This window comes from Hyla sarda, chromosome 2 (assembly GCF_029499605.1).
Source record: "Hyla sarda isolate aHylSar1 chromosome 2, aHylSar1.hap1, whole genome shotgun sequence".
Lineage (NCBI taxonomy): Eukaryota > Metazoa > Chordata > Amphibia > Anura > Hylidae > Hyla > Hyla sarda.
In genome coordinates, this window is record NC_079190.1 from 248,203,611 (window position 1) to 248,220,788 (window position 17,178).

General features: G+C 45.1%; 1 protein-coding gene across 8 annotated transcripts in view; it reads right to left on the minus strand.

Moving 5' to 3' along the window:
* The window catches only part of RPH3AL (rabphilin 3A like (without C2 domains)), a 413,105-nt gene that overhangs the window by 348,805 nt on the left and 47,122 nt on the right, over positions 1–17,178 (minus strand). The window contains exon 1 of one of the 8 annotated variants that reach the window (XM_056556885.1): positions 1,047–1,109. The exons of 6 other annotated variants lie outside the window; for them this stretch is intronic. In XM_056556885.1, the coding sequence (XP_056412860.1) occupies positions 1,047–1,052 (6 nt within the window). In that variant the 5' untranslated portion in view covers positions 1,053–1,109. Of the gene's footprint in view, positions 1–1,028; positions 1,110–17,178 lie in introns of those variants that run through there. One more of the 8 variants, XM_056556883.1, reaches the window with a different exon arrangement.

The following is a 17,178-nucleotide window of genomic DNA, read 5'->3' on the forward strand; positions in this document are numbered from 1 at the left end:
AAAGTTGTAACCGTGCATAACCATTTTAGGGTGTATTTACACAAACAGTATACATGTTTAATGCTGCAGATTTCAATGTAAACTAAAAGACTGAACACAGCATTAAATCTGCAGCATCAAATATGTGCAGGATACCGAACATGTGCATACACCCTTAACCCCTTTAATCCTTAGTCTGTTTTGGCCTTAATAACCAAGGCATATTTTCAAAATCTGACATGTGTCCACTTATTTGGTAATAACTTTGGAAAGCTTTTACTTATGAAAGTGATTATGAGATAGTTTTTTGTAACATATTGTACTTGATTGATCTATTTAGCGTTTTATGTTAACAAAAGAAAATCCAAAATTTAGCGAAAAAAATGAACATCCACATTTTGGACCCACCTGAGACATGCCCAGATGAAGTACTAGTGCCGTTGAAATAGCGGGCACACCCCAAATTATCTGTAGAGGGGTTGAGGGAGATATGAGGTAACCTACCGACACCGAGTGTCTCGCACCCAGTTAGTTGTCTGGTATCCTAGAGGTGCAGAGAAGTGAAGTGGGGGTCCTACAGTGCAGGGGATTTTTAGTACAAACAAAAGAGCTACAGAGTGGCCACCACCTGTGTATAGTTCACTCATAGGGGAGCAGCTTTCAGTCCATGTGCAATTATAAATGGATTCAGATTTTTTTTATTATTATATTTGTTTTCATTTATTCTTTTTTTATTTATTTACAATATTTATTTTTCCATTTTTTTAATGTTTTTTGTTTTTTAATTATTTTTGTGTTATTCTTTAGTCTTTTTTTGATTAAATAGTTATGATTTTTTTCGTTTCTTTTTTTTATTTATTTATAAAAAAAAATTCCCTATTGAATAATTTTACACTATAGATATTTTTATATTTATTTGAGATTTTGACCAATCTATTTTAGATTCACTCTTTTTTAGAGTTAAATAACTCTTTATGAGGTTACTTTTTCTAATGCTATCGTACAGACGAATTCAATATATAAATTTTCTTTATTTTGTGTACACGTACTGCTGTATGGGAGCCTACCATCATCGATCCAGTCTGGAAGCTCAGCTCTCTGTGCCCCGGCTCCCACTGACAGCTGAGCGTCGGTGGTAGCCGTGGTTATGGGCAGCTGACAGTCCGGAGTAGGCGATCACATGACTACAGTCACATGACAAGTCATGTGGCGTACTCAGATGACGCACTGATGTAGTTTACATGCAGACGCATGCGCAGTGTGATATAAAGCAACTTTTTTTATTTTATTTTTCTAATTTTTAGTTTTTTTTCACATTTTACTTTGTTTTTTACTATGATTCACATAATTCAATGGAGTACACATCTGTACTCCATTGAATTATGCCTATGTCTGTCAGTTTTACACTGATTGACATAGGATAGATCAGTCTCTACCTTAGGTAGAGACTGATCTGCTCCTGTAGACATGACAACGGAGGCCACTGTCTGGCAACCATCGCTCAGTGTAAGAGGGAGCTCCCTCCCTCTGTTACCCTAATAGATGCTGCGTACACAGTGACCGCAGCATCTACAGGGTTAACATAGGATCGGAGCACAGCTGCAGGTGGCCTCCTTCAAGCTCAGCCGAGTTCAATAAACTGTCACAGCGTCCGGCAGCAGGAAGTCCTCCCTAATCACCACGTACATGTACCTAATTTTGTGGGAATGGGTTAAAGTGTATATGCACATTTTATAACCAACTAGGTTCATAATTTTATAATACATCTTTACAGTGTGGCTATAATGTTGCTGCAATGGCTGGATACATTTTTAAAACTTCCAGAAACTCTGTAGCCTGCTGCTAAAATGAGCAGACTACGGATTTTCAGGAAGTGTATCCTGCCACCACAACAACACTGTAGTTACATTTTAACCCCTTAAGAAAACAGTTTTTGGCCTTGAGGACACAGACAATTTAAATTTTTGCGTTTTCATTTTTTAATCCTCATTCTATAAGAGCCATAACCCATTTGTACTTTGTACTTTGTACAGAGGGCTTTTTGCTAAGCGATCTGTAGTTTTTATCCGTACCAATTTTGCATATATGTGACTTTTTGATCACTTTTTATTCCATTTTTTCCAGATGTGACCAAAAATTTGCAATTTTTTACTTTGATATTGTTTTGCGTTGAGATGTCTCACAGCGGGATTCCTGCCGCTGGGGACTCCCGCAATTTTGTATTTACCACCCACCTGTTTGAGCTGCATGCCGCAGTGCCAGCTCACAAACAGCCGGGTGGCGACCATGGGGCCAGAGTATCGTGACGTCACGACTCCGCCCCGTGTGACGTCACCCCCCGCCCCCGCTATGCAAGTCTATGGGAGGGGGCGTGACCAAATACATTTATGTTGTATTTCTTTATAAAATGGAAACATGGGGACTGATTTAAACTTTTAGTAGGGGAAGGGCTTATTTATATTTTAAAAAACTTTTTTTCTATTCTTTTTACACTTTTTAAGTTTCCATAGGGAACTATTACATGCAATCATTAGATTGTATTCACTGATCATTGCTATCTGCTCTCTGCTACTAGAGCCTGCCTAAAGCATTCTGCATAAGCAGAGCGAAGATCCAGGTGCACCCAGGTACAGGTAAGAGGGACTCTGGTCGCCATTTTATCTCATTGTCTGCTGGCTATTGTCTAAGCAAAAGAGAGAAAAAGGTACAGCACAGGGATTAAGAAGGAGATTTATCAAGCTCTGTAGTAAATTTTTCTGAGTAAAAAAGTCGCATGTACTTGCGCACATGCAACTTTTCTATACATGCTGCGACTTTTTGATTTTTGCTTATTCCAAAGCACATTTCTGAAATCTGCTAACGTTGTAATTTTTTTCTTTTTACTTCTCCATTTAAAAGTCACATATGTATTCCAGGTCCAACCAGGCTTACAGAAAGTGCATACTTCTGCAGAAAAGGAAATTAAAACCCACAACTGTTTAACAACTGTTCTTGTTCTGCATCATGAAACAAAGCTACTACATTAACCCCTTAAGGACCAAGGTTTTTTCCATTTTTGCACTTTCATTTTTTCCTCCTTACCTAAAATATCATAACTATTTCAATTTTGAATCACCAGTTCTACTTTGTAATGACATCAGTAATTTTACCCAAAAATCGACGACGAAACGGAAAAAAAATCATCGTGCGCCAAAATTGAAGAAAAAACACCATTTTGGGGGCTTCCATTTCTACGCAGTACATTTTTTGGTAAAAATTACATCTTATCTTTATTCTGTAGGTCCATACGATTAAAATGATACCCTACTTATATAGGTTTGATTTTGCAGGATAATTTAAACGTTTCAAATTGTCATCTCCTGACCCCCATAACTTAGTGGTATGAGGGCTAATTTTTTGCGCCGTGATCTGAAGTTTTTAGCGGTACCATTTTTGTATTGATCGGACTTTTTGAATGCTTCTTATTTATTTTTTCATGACATAGAAAAAATGACCAAAAATACACTATTTTGGACATTGGAAATTTCAGCTAGTACGCCATTGACCATGCGGTTTAATTAATGAAATATTTTTTTAATTCGGACATTTCCGCACGCGGCGATACCAAATGTTTATTTACACAGTTTTTTTTTTAAATGGGAAAAGGGGGGTGATTCAAACTTTTATTAGGGAAGGGGTTAAATGATCTTTTTTTCCACTTTTTTTTTTTGCAATGTTATAGCCCCTATAGGGGACTATAACACTGCACACACTGATCTTTTACAATGATCAATGGTTTCTCATAGGAAACCATTGATCGATGATTCTGTTGCTTGAATGCTCATGCCTGGATCTCAGGCACTGAGCAGTCATTCGGCGATCGGACACCAAGAGGCAGGTAGGGGGACCCTCCTCATATCCTACAGCTGTTCAGGACACCGCGATTTCACCGCGGTGGTCCCGAACAGGCCACTGAGCTAGCCGGGGGTAGTTGAGTTTCACTGGTTTTGCAACAAGTGGAGGAACACAGCCTGCAGCAACACTGCTAAAAATCAGTTTTACCAATCATATGCCTCCAGCTGTTGCAAAACTATAACTCATAGGATGTGTGGGCATGCAAGGAGCTGTAGTTTTGCAAAAGCTGTAGGCACACCGTGTGTGTATATATAGCATAAAACCAGAAAGGAAATGGTTACCGCTCCCAGAGCAGCGAGGGAAGGGGAGTGGTCATGACAGTGAGGACTCGACCCCTGCTGTAAATGAAAAGTACTTTCACTTTGCAATCACTCCAAGTAAATAAAGGGAATTCTAAGAGAAATATAGGTCATAGACACATAAAGATTACATGTACATGATCAGGATGAGATACTGAGCAACAACAGTTTTGTTTTTTTTGGGTGCTCTGACAGGTAGAATTTAAGATATATACAGTTAAAGTGGTTGTCCATTGAAAGAAACAACCTGTGTATGGTGCTAAAAAGTATATTAAAGCAACTTACTAATATAATATAATTATTAGCCATAGTGAACAGATCTCTCAATATCAGCTGACATCCCATCACATTCTCTGAAAGAAGTCTGCTCTCATTCCAGCTCATCCCACCACTGATGTGAAGAGGGAAGCCCATATTACTGCTCATTATCATTCTCATCTGAGAAAGGCATTCTGATGTCTTAAAATCTAATAAGCAGTAATAGGTGCTCCCCCTCTACAAATCAATAGTGTCATCCTCAGCAGACAGGAGAGGAGGGGAGGAATGGGAGCTCTCTGCATTCACAGTCACATGATTTCACAGCTGCAAGGAAGAGAGCAGAGCCGATATGGAGAAATCTGTGCCCTATGGCTAATAACATTATATTAGTAAGTTGCTTTATTATACTTTTTGACACTATACACAGGTTGATTATTTCGCTGGACAACCCCTTTAAGATATGCAGTGATCAGGACTAAGAATTAAGAAAAATTATTTGCTTGCAGCCCAGACTACAACTCCCAGCAGTCAGTGCAGCTCTGTGTAATGGCTGCCAGCCAACTGCTTTTACTATCTGTGTGTATGCTGTGTTGTTGTAAACACAGTGAGCAGCACATACTGTACATGACTATTCTTTCAAACTATCCTTGCCCCCCCCCCCCCAGCAATAAATCATGGTATGCTCTGAATGGCAGCAGTCAGTGATTAGATCTACAGCAGGCAAAGAGCAGCATTATGTGCTGAGGAGATGCTGGGCTGTTTCTCTCCCAGCAAGAGGGGAGGGGAGGTGTGGCTGTGAAGCCAGACTACTAGACAAGACAAAAATCATGTGGTGTTTGTCTTCCAGGAGGGTGGAGGCTACTCTTAGTGAGGGTTTTGCCCAAAGACAAGGTGGAACTGATAATGACATCTTTCTCTCACTTCCTGCATGTAAGTGACAGATGAAAGGGGGAAACTGCTTCCCCAGAGTACCCTTAAGAAGAGAAGACTGGAATATTATTTGGAAATGGTGAGAAGAAATTGGAGAAAAATTGGAAATGAGAATGTTGTTATAATCTAAGGTGTCCACCTAATTTTTTTTTCCAAAAAGTTGCAACATAACAAAATGTAAAAAAAAGTGAAAGGGTCTGAAGACTTTATGAATGCATTGTAGTTTTTTTTTAGGAAAAAGGTCCAGTAGGACCACACATTAGTAATGAGTCCAATGGGTGGTCCTACTGACTCTAGTGATTGGCAGCTATCTTTAAATGTGTTCACGTTTAAGACAAGTTCTGGTGTAAGCCTGTTTATAGCATTCTATTAGTAAATCACCCTTTAAGAAAGAAGCGGTAGATGAAAAATGTGTACATGCATTTAAATGCACAATGACTTTTGCATTATTAACCCCTTAAGGACGTAGGGCGTACCTGTACGCTCTACGCCCGATCCCGGTGTTTAAAACGGGATCACACCGTGACCCCCGCATCACACCGGGTCGGTCCTGGCTGCTAATCATAGTTGGGACCCTGGGCTAACAGCGCGCAGAATCGATCGTTGTGCCGTGCGCTGTTAACCCTTCAGACGCGGCAATCAAAGTTGACCGCCGCGTCTGAAAGCGAAAGTAAACGCTTCCCGGCAGCTCAGTCGGGCAGATCGGGACATAGCGATAAAATCACGATGTTCCGATCAGCTGGGACGCAGGCGGGGGTCTCCTTACCTGTCTCCGCGGCGTCCGATCGTCGATTGATTGCTCCAAGCCTGAGCTACAGGCTTGAGCAATCAAGCCCCTATCTCATTGATCCGTGCAAAGCTATGGCTTTGCAGGGATCAGCATAGGAGTTCAGTGTGTGCAGTGTTATAGGTCCCTATGGGAGCTATAACACTGCAAAAAAAAAGTGGAAAAAAAAAAGTTAACAAAGTCCAAAATAGTGTATTTTTGGTCCCTTTTTATATCAAGAAAAAATGAATTAAAAGTGATCAAAAAGTCCAATCAATACAAAAATGGTACCAATAAAAACTTCAGAACACGGCGCAAAAAAATGAGCCCTCATACTGGCCCGTACGCAGAAAAATAAAAAAGTTAGAGGGTTTAGAAGATGATTCCTGCATGTAGTTATGATTTTTTTCCGAAGTACGACAATATCCAACCTATATAAGTAGGGTATCATTTTAACCGTATGGACCTACAGAATAAAGATAAGGTGTTATTTTTCCGAAAAATGAACTGCGTAGAAACGGAAGCCCCCAAAAGTTACAAAATGACATTTTTTCTTCAATTTTGTCGCACAATGAATTTTTTTTCCGTTTCGTCGTGTATTTTTGGTGAAAAATGTCACTGCAAAGTAGAATTGGTGGCGCAAGAAATAAGCCATCATATGGAATTTTATGTGCAAAATTGAAAGCGTTATGATTTTTTGAAGATGATGAGGAACAAATGAAAATGCAAAAACGGAAAAACCCTGCGTCCTTAAGGGGTTAATAACATCGTAGAATTTTGCTGAATAGAGGAAAACTAAAGGGAAGATGGAACAATTTCCTTCTGTACAAGTTCATTAGGCATACCTGTACACCTTGCTCATTTACACGCTTCAAAGGATGTGTAAACTTAATGCAGTACAAATATTTTAAAGGGACTTGTTTTACCTTCTATATTAGGCCTCTACAAATATTAGCTATCTAACATAATCCTAACAGTTCTTAGCTCATACTAAAAGTGAAAACACAGAAGAATTATATAAAGCTCAGTTCTCAAAGAATAATATATTTCAAATAAGAAATATTTATAAAATATAAAACACATTTCATTGCATAACCCCTTAAAGGGGTACTCCGCCCCTAGACATCTTAACCCCTATCCAAAGGATAGGGGATAAGATGTCAGATCGCCGGGGTCCCGCTGCTGGGGACCCCGGGGATCGCTGCTGCAGCACCCCCCTATCATTACTGCACAGAGCGAGATCGCTCTGCACGTAATGACGGGCAATACAGGGGCCGGAGCATCGTTACGTCACGGCTCCGCCCCTTGAGATGTCACGGCCCGCCCCCGTTAATACAAGTCCATGGGAGGGGCCGTGGCGGTCATCACGCCCCCTGCCATAGACTTGCATTAAGGGGACGGGCCGTGATGTCATGAGGGGCGGAGCTATGAAGTAACGCTGTTCCGGCCCCTGTATCGCACGTCATTACGCACAGAGCGAACTCGCTCTGTGCAGTAATGATGGCGGGGTGCCGCAGCGGCGATCCCCGGGGTCTCCAGCAGCGGGACCGCGGTGATCTAACATCTTATCCCCTATCCTTTGGATAGGGGATAAGATGCCAGGGGCGGAGTACCCCTTTAAGGACAAGTCCCATTTTGGCCTTAAAGCGTACCCGTCAGATCCTGCAAAAAAACTGTATATTTTATATTTATATTTCACTCAGTAGCTAATCCTGACCATGTACATCTAATTTTTATGTGTCTGGCACCTTTATTTATTTTTTTATTACACTTTTAATTTAGCTCACTAGTCTGAATTCCTCTCAAAGGGAGGGGGCGTGGCCTCACAGTGCAGGTCTACGTCCCCTCCCTCAGTATGCTGTCTGCTCACATCTCCCCTAGCATTAGCAAAACTAAAACTACCAGCTTGTCCTCACTGACAGTAGTGGGACACAAGCTGACAGTGGAAGGATTTTTCCTCCCGCTGTGAGCCCTGCGCTCACAACTGTCAATCAAGGAAGTGTGTCCATGATGCATGGACACAGCAGGACTAGTATGTGTCCAAGCAGGCGGAGGGGCAGTTGTTTGACTGGCTTTTTCAGTATGAAATACTCAAAATTTTCTAATGTAAGCAATTGTAAAACCTATTGGTTTTGCATGCTTTACAACATATCAAATGTTTTTGTATCTGACAGTGCCCCTTTAAGGACACAGACAATTTTATTTTTGAGTTTTCATTTTTTCCTCCTCGCCTTCTAAAATCTATAACTCTTTAATAGTTCCATCCACAGACCCATATGGGGTTTGTTTTTTTTTTGTGACCAATTGCACTTTGTAATGACACCTGAAGAAATTTAAAGGAAAACCACAATTTTTCAAATTTTGGAGGGTATATTTTTAAAGCTGTACACTTTCCTGAAAAAAAGACAAGTTTTCTTTATTCTGTGGGTCGATGCGATTAAAATGATACCCATGGATACATGCTTTTCTATTATTGTGCTGCTTTTTAAAAATCTCAAACTTTTTTTTTACAAAACCAGTATGTTTAAAATTTCAATTTTTTCACCACCTATAAGTTTCTCATTTTTTCATATATGGCGCTGTATGGTGGCAAATTTTTGGCGCCAATGACCTGGAGTTTTTTTTAAGTATCACTTTTGTGCCTATGTGACTATTTCATCGGTTTTTATTAATTTTATTGTGAATGTGATGTCACCATAAAGCAACAATTTTGGACTTTTACATTTTTTTACGCTTACGCCGTTCACTGTACGTAATCATTAATATTATATTTTGATAGATCAGACTATTAGCACTAAAGATTCAAAATGCAAACACAGCCTGAAGACTTGAAATCTTTATGAAACACCTCCATTGTGATTATAGGTCAAATCTCTTTTGCTTTTTGTGGCAATATTTCTGTCAAAAATGCACTTTAAATAAGAAAATGAATCCAAACTGCATTTATTATTAACTGAAACCAACCTATTTATGAGTGTAATCTGTTCACCTTGATAGACGTCAGCACAATCAGCCTAATTAGATAACCAGGTGCAATTATCAAATGCCACATCTTCAGCCAGAGGATTGATGGGAAATGTGGAAAGCATTAGCAATCCATATCAGTGATAGAATTGCCAACTAGTACAGAACAAAGCAAAGGTGGCTCTAGACTTTTTTAGGCCTTAGGCGAAAATAAATCTGAGCCCCCCCCCCAAGCGTGATAAAAAGAAGAAGAAAAAAAAAGTAAGCAGGCGATATTAATATTCTGTATAAATTGCAAAAAATAAATAAAAAAAAAAGGCCACAATGGACACAAATTCCAATATCTATTTATCAGTGGGTATGTAGTTTAAAGTGCTGCTTTATACAGCAACTCACATGTGACGTCTTCTCTGATCAATGTAATTCGTCTGGTCCGGACCGTCCTGACCATTTCTTTCAGCCACAACTCTTCACCGTTAAACCTGCAAAACAAATCTATTAGGCTCCACACTTTACCAGCATCAGCCTCAAGATGACAGGGGGATGGTCAGGGGTGACCAAGGTGAACATGAATGACAGGAGGGTGGACACGGGAGATATGGGTGTAAACAGGGATGAGAGGAGGGTGGACAAGGATGACAAGGGGCATAAAAGAGGGGGGACAGAGGGGTGGACATGGGTGACAGGGGGTAGACTGGGGGGTTAACATGGGTGACAGGGATGGACAGGGGGGTGGACAAGGTGGACATGGATGACAGGAGGATAAATGTGAGTGAGGGGGGGAGGATGGACATGGGTGAGAGGTGGGGCTGGACATGGGTGAGAGGTGGGGCTGGACATGGGTGAGAGGTGGGGATGGACATGGGTGAGAGGTGGGGATGGACATGGGTGAGAGGTGGGGATGGACATGGGTGAGAGGGGGTGGACATGGGTGAGAGGTGGGGATGGACATGGGGATGGATATGGGTGAGAGGGGGGGGTGGATATGGGTGAGAGGGGGGGATGGATATGGGTGAGAGGGGGGGGATGGATATGGGTGAGAGGTGGGGATTGACATGTGTGAGAGGGGGGGTGGACATGGGTGAGGGGGGGGATGGACATGGGTGAGAGGGGGGATGACATGGGTGAGAGGGGGGGATGGACATGGGGATGGACATGTGTGAGAGGGGGGTGGATATGGGTGAGAGGTGGGGATGGACATGGGGATGGACATGGGTGAGAGGGGGGGATGGACATGGGTGAGAGGGGGGATGGACATGGGTGAGAGGGGGGATGGACATGGGTGAGAGGGGGGGATGGACATGGGTGAGAGGGGGGATGGACATGGGTGAGAGGGGGGATGGACATGGGTGAGAAGAGGGGATGGACATGAGTGAGAGGGGGGTGGACATGGGTGAGAGGGGGGATGGACATGGGTGAGAGGGGGGATGGACATGGGTGAGAGGGGGGGTGGACATGGGTGAGAGGGGGTGGACATGGGTGAGGGGGGATGGACATGGATGAGAAGGGGGGATGGACATGGGTGAGAGGGGGGTGGACATGGGTGAGAGGGGGGGATGGACATGGGTGAGAGGGGGGGTGGACATGGGTGAGAGGGGGTGGACATGGGTGAGGGGGGATGGACATGGGTGAGAAGGGGGGATGGACATGGGTGAGAGGGGGGTGGACATGGGTGAGAGGGGGGATGGACATGGGTGAGAGGGGGGGATGGACATGGGTGAGAGGGGGGGTGGACATGGGTGAGAGGGGGGGTGGACATGGGTGAGGGGGGATGGACATGGGTGAGAAGGGGGGATGGACATGGGTGAGAGGGGGTGGACATGGGTGAGAGGGGGGATGGACATGAGTGAGAGGGGGGTGGACATGGGTGAGAGGGGGGATGGACATGGGTGAGAGGGGGGGATGGACATGGGTGAGAGGGGGGGTGGACATGGGTGAGAGGGGGGGTGGACATGGGTGAGGGGGGATGGACATGGGTGAGAAGGGGGGATGGACATGGGTGAGAGGGGGTGGACATGGGTGAGAGGGGGGAATGGACATGGGTGAGAGGGGGGGATGGACATGGGTGAGAGGGGGGGATGGAAATGGGTGAGAGGGGGGGTGGATATTGGTGAGAGGTGGGGATGGACATGGGGATGGACATGTGTGAGAGGGGGGATGGACATGGGTGAGAGGGGGGATGGACATGGGTGAGAGGGGGGTGGACATGGGTGAGAGGGGAGATGGACATGGGTGAGAGGGGGGGATGGACATGGGTGAGAGGGGGGATGGACATGGGTGAGAGGGGGGATGGACATGGGTGAGAGGGGGGATGGACATGGGTGAGAAGAGGGGATGGACATGGGTGAGAGGGGGGTGGACATGGGTGAGAGGGGGGATGGACATGGGTGAGAAGAGGGGATGGACATGGGTGAGAGGGGGGGTGGACATGGGTGAGAGGGGGGATGGACATGGGTGAGAGGGGGGATGGACATGGGTGAGAGGGGGTGGATGGACATGAGTGAGAGGGGGTGGATGGACATGAGTGAGAGGGGGGATGGACATGGGTGAGAAGGGGGATGGACATGGGTGAGAGGGGGGGTGGACCTGGGTGAGAGGGGGTGGACATGGGTGAGGGGGGATGGACATGGGTGAGAAGGGGGGATGGACATGGGTGAGAAGGGGGGATGGACATGGGTGAGAGGGGGGTGGACATGGGTGAGAGGGGGGAATAGACATGGGTGAGAGGGGGGGGTGGACATGGGTGAGAGGGGGGGGTGGACATGGGTGAGAGGGGGGGGTGGACATGGGTGAGAGGGGGGGATGGAAATGGGTGAGAGGGGGGGGATGGACATGGGTGAGAGGAGGGGGATGGACATGGTACAGTACCTTAAGCAAGCCATTTTTCTTCCCCGTTCTTCCCCTCTCCGGCAGGGCACCAACTGAGGGCTCCGGCAGGGCAGTCATTCACTGCGCCACAGGGGGGAGGGGGACGCTGGGGCACAGGTCCCTACACCGGCCCGGCGCTGCATACGCATACTTTCCCTCTCTGGCCCGCAGGGGGGAGGGGGAAGCTAAGGGACGCTGGGGGATGTAGGGGTACACTGAGGCCTAGAACAGCAGCCCCTGATCATGTCACTCCTCCTCCTCCATGTGACTGATCACATGATGGTCACATCATCTTAGATCCTGTTACAGCCTCAGGTGCACACACAAACTTCCCTCCCCTCTGCGGCACCGTGGAGGGAAATAAAAAATAATACTTTTGACAGCAAAATCCCGCGTCACCCTGGGCAGTGCCGAACGGCACACCAGTGTGCCACGGCACCCGGGTTGGGAATCACTGCTCTAATTACACGATTTAGGCAGCCGCGAGGCCTTAGGCGGCCGCGTAAATCGACGAATTAGAGAGCCACTTCTGGAACCAAGTTCATGCCTGCAACATTAGCTTAACAGGTAAGCACAAGGCATACACAGGAACCTCTACATTATTCTCTAATGTCTATGCTGCCCTTTATACCTAAGTATAACAACTGTGAATGTACTTTGTTTCTGTTATAAAGAAAGTTATACAGATTTGTAAATTAGGCAAGGTTCACACTGGACCATGCAGTTTGGAGTATTTTACAGAAGTTGAGCTGAAAAAAAAAAGAAATTTGAAATTCAGTACTTTTTTTTTCTCAGCTCAACTCCTGTCCTTTCAATGGAATACGACAGAGCTCCTTTTACCGAAGCACAGCAGCAGGGTAAATGTAGCAAACCCCCACAACAAAATCATCCTTCTCTGGACAGTTTTCAACACAGACACAGGTGGCAGCAGGAAGCAATAAAATAGATTAGAAAAACAACTTCTTCCAGCGCATACAGCAGCAGTACTGGGAGATTTTTTTTTTTTTTTTTTAAGTAGAGAAAATCTACAAATCTGCACCAATTGATTTGAAATTTTTTTTTCTTTAATACCTAACCATTTTACTGGCAAGAATGTATATAAAATATCATATAAACAGATGCCACAACTAGGAGTAAGCACAATGAAAATGTATTTCCTGATTCTGTGTGTGCAAGGAATGAGGAAGGAACCGCAAGCTACATCAGGAATAAATGTCCTAGCTAGTTATTATTTCTTCCCCAGTATAGACTCCAGTGAACCCAGGGATGGAATAAAGGAACTTGTCTTTATTATATCACGCCTCTTACTAATAAACAAAATTTGGGAGCCATAATTGAGTCTCTTTTCAGCTAAAAGAGTGAGAAGATGAGCAATTACACATTGTGTCACTCCCTGCACCTGATCATGACATTTGTTGACTCAAAGGTTTCCTACCATCTGGATCATGGAAGTAAGTCATAAACGTTAGTGTTCTCCATTTATAAAATCATAAATGACCTTTGTATCACTAATACTTGCTTTATTACTGGGGAAAGGGGTTATCCAGGAATAGAAAAACAGAGGCAATTTCTTCCAAAAACAGCACCACACCTGCCAATGTGTTACAGCTTGACTCAATGCAATTCAATAAAGCTGAGCTACAATACCACATATGACCTGAGGACAGGCGTGATGCTGTTTTTTGAAGAAATCAGTTTCTCTTATCCTGGATAACCCCTTTAAGGCACAGTATGTCTATTCAATAAGTATGTGGTTTTTACAACAGCCTTACTGCCTTGTTACTAGTTTATCATTTCTCTTTTGTTCAATGGGAAGCAGCCACACAGGAACAGCTGATGGGTGCCAGCGGCGCCTCATTTTGTTTGTCAGATAAGTGACCGCAGCCAAGGCCAGACTGGGACTAAAAAGCAGCCCTGGAGCATAAACCCCACCAGCCCACTTACTATATCACTTACTATCTCACCCCATTTTGCAGACAAATTGTGGTGCACAATGCACTGTGGCAAATTTAGCACAGGGATGTGGAATTTCTATCGCCCGACGCCCGGGACTAGCAGTTTTGGGCGCCGGGCAGGTGAATTTGTCCGGCCCTTAGCCCGGCTTCGGGCAAGCAGGGCCAGACCTGACAAGTGCGGCGGCGATCTGCAGTCTGTATGGAGCGGGCTGCCGACTCCTGCCCGCTCCATACTCTGCAGCCTGTGTCCTCCGAAGCAGACGTGCGGGGGGAGATGAGGGGGCGTGGCTTATTTCTCCCCGTGCAGACCTGCGTCCTCTGCCTTCACTCCCCCCAGCTGTAGCTTCGGAGAGCTGAGGGGAGGAGGCACGTCTGCACGGGGAGATGCATGCGGTGCTCTGCAGTATGTATGGAGCAGGCTCAGGATTCCTGCCCGCTCCATACTCTGCAGCCCCCGGCTGTTCTCAGTAGCCGGGGGCCGCCGCTAATAGCCAGCATGCGGCGATCGCCGCGGCTGGCTATTAACCCTTTAGATCCCCGCTGTCAAAGCTGACAGCGGCGTCTAAAGGGAGATGTGAATGCTCTCTGGTGGGCTAGTGGGGTGGATGGCCCCCCCGCAGCGCGATCGCAGGGGGGCGATCCACTATAGAGGTAGCCGGAGGACTTACCTCTGCTTCCTCCTGTCCCGGCTCTGTTATTGTAGATCCTGGCTGGACCAGGCTCTATCAATGGATCACAGAGCACACAGATTAATTGAGTTCAATAGAACTCTATTCATCTGTATGAGGAATCTAATGATTCCTCCTAGAAGTGTAATGAAGTGTAAAAAAATTTAATAAAATAAAAAAGTTTTAATAAAAGTTTGAAAGTCACAAATTAACCTAGTGGTCTCCAAACTGTGCCCCTCCAGATGTTACAAAACTACAATTCCCAGCATGCCAGGACAGGCGTTGGCTGTCCGGGCATGCTGGGAGTTGTAGTTTTGCAACATCTGGAGGGCCACAGTTTGAAGACCGCTGCATTAACCCCTTCCATGTTAAAAGTTAAAATCACCCCCTTTTCCTATATAAAAACATGCAAACATAATAAAAATAAACATATTTGGTATCGCTTCGTGCGTAATTGTACAACCTATGAAAATATAACATTATGTATCCTGTACGGTAAATGTAAAAAAAATACCAAACCACAGATTTGCAATTTTTATAATATCCCAGAAAAAAAAGTTAAAAAGCGATTAAAAAGTCAGATCAATACCAAGATGGTACCGATACAAAAAACAGATTATGGCGCAAAACATGAGCCCTCATACAGCCTGGTATGCGAAAAAAAAAAAAATAAAGCTACAGGGGTTAAAAAATGGCAATTAAAAAAATTTGAAAAAGTCCAGAATTAGTAAAACATGACGTAAACGATACAAATATGGTATTGCTGTAATCAGGCGGCCTAAAGTATAAAACTAACATGTTATCTCAGCCACAAGGTAAATGGCGCAGAAAAGAAAACCACCAAATCTGCTAAATTATCTTTTACTATTTCAATTTCACTTCCCTTAATATATAAATATATATATATATATATATATATATTTTTTTTTTTATTTTTTTTTTGGTTCGGAGAATATGTTATTGAAAAATTAAAAGGTGTCCTTATAGTAGGTAGTTATGGCTATTATAGGGCGAGGAGGAAAAAACGAGAGTGTAAAAGCGAAAATTGTCCCGGACAAGTGGATCGTCATGAGGGACAAGTAGATTTTGCTCCATTTTAGTCCCGTGGACAAGCAGTTTTTTATAAAATTTCCACTCCCCTGTAGCAGTAAATGATCCCACCTTTCCCTAATCTCATATCATCTACACAAGCAAGAAAATAAGTGGAACAAATTAAAAAGGAATTAAGTAATGTAATAGACAGACCCCTATTTTTAATATTCAGGGACTCTATAGTAACAGGGACTGTTGCCCAGGACTGGCGCATGGCAAGTGTGGTGCCAATATTTAAAAAAAGGGGTCAAGAGGCATGGCCTGGATGGACAGCTGAGTAGTCGCACTCTGCAGTGCGCCCGCTGACCCAGCTCTAAATTACCCTGATTCTCCACTAATCCTGTGGCACCGATTCCCGTTCTGGGTCTGTGGTGGCTGTGGGGCTAGTTCTGGTACAGTCCATAGGTGGCTGGCGGAGTTGGTGGAGGTGCGGTGAGGCTGCGGCGGAGGCACGGCTGAATCGGAGGTCCTGTGGAGCAGCGGGAGCGGTGCGGGGCTCGGCAGGTACCGGGGAGGAGGCACAGAGGGGCCTGGAACAGGCTGGTCGCAGGCCCGGGGCCTGAATAGAGTCCTTAGCGTGGGGGAACGGCGGCCATTATCCCCTGCTTCGTGGGAGTGACCTCAAAGTTGCCATGGTGACTCCCGCTGTCCTCTGCTGAGTGAAGGGCTGCCTCTGGGTGCTGTGTAGCTGCTACAGAACTACATCACCTGGCCTATATACCTCCTGTCAAGGGGACCTGCTGGTACTTGTGGTGTACTACTCAAAAGGTCCACCACCCTGCATACTGTTTCTGGACTGCCACTTGCCTGTGCCCAAAGGAGGACTGCTAAGACTTGTGGTGCCGGGTGCCCGCCTTGCTGCTGTGGTGGATGCCCATCTATATGTTCCTACTGAACTTTGTTACCCTCTGCTGCTGGGACTTGTGGTGCCTCCCCCTCGAGGGCTATATCTGAGCAGTGTGGCTATGAATATCCCTTTAGTTTGCCGTGGCTAGTGGAACTGCTGTGACTTGTGATGTGTGCCTGCATTGCTCCCTCCTGGGTGTCCGATACGGTGCTACTCTTCTACATCTCAAGCACTGACTGTGGGGGCTGCTGGGACCTATAGTGCTCTCCTTATGGCTCTGGTTTGTGGAAACTGCTGTGGTGCCGCTTTTCTACATCTCATACACAGGCTGTGCAGGCTGCTGAAGTTTGCGGGACAGAATACCCTGGTGCCTGCAGAGTGCTGCTGTGCTACTTACCATCTACTACCTCTCCTGCAGAGCTTATACTTACCTCTGGACTGTTCTCCATATCAAGCATTGTCAATATCAGCGGACCGCAAGGCAAATCCAAGAAGTCTAAAAACACGGCTGGGGCTGCTAGACTGTCCTCGGAGGATGAGGCCTCCTCGGATGAGGTGCACTCTCAGGAGAGCGGGTGCTCCAGAGGGGACTCATGTCTTGCCACACCATTGACGTCCAAGGTCTCTGCTCATGCTGCCAAGGCCCTTAGCCAGTTCT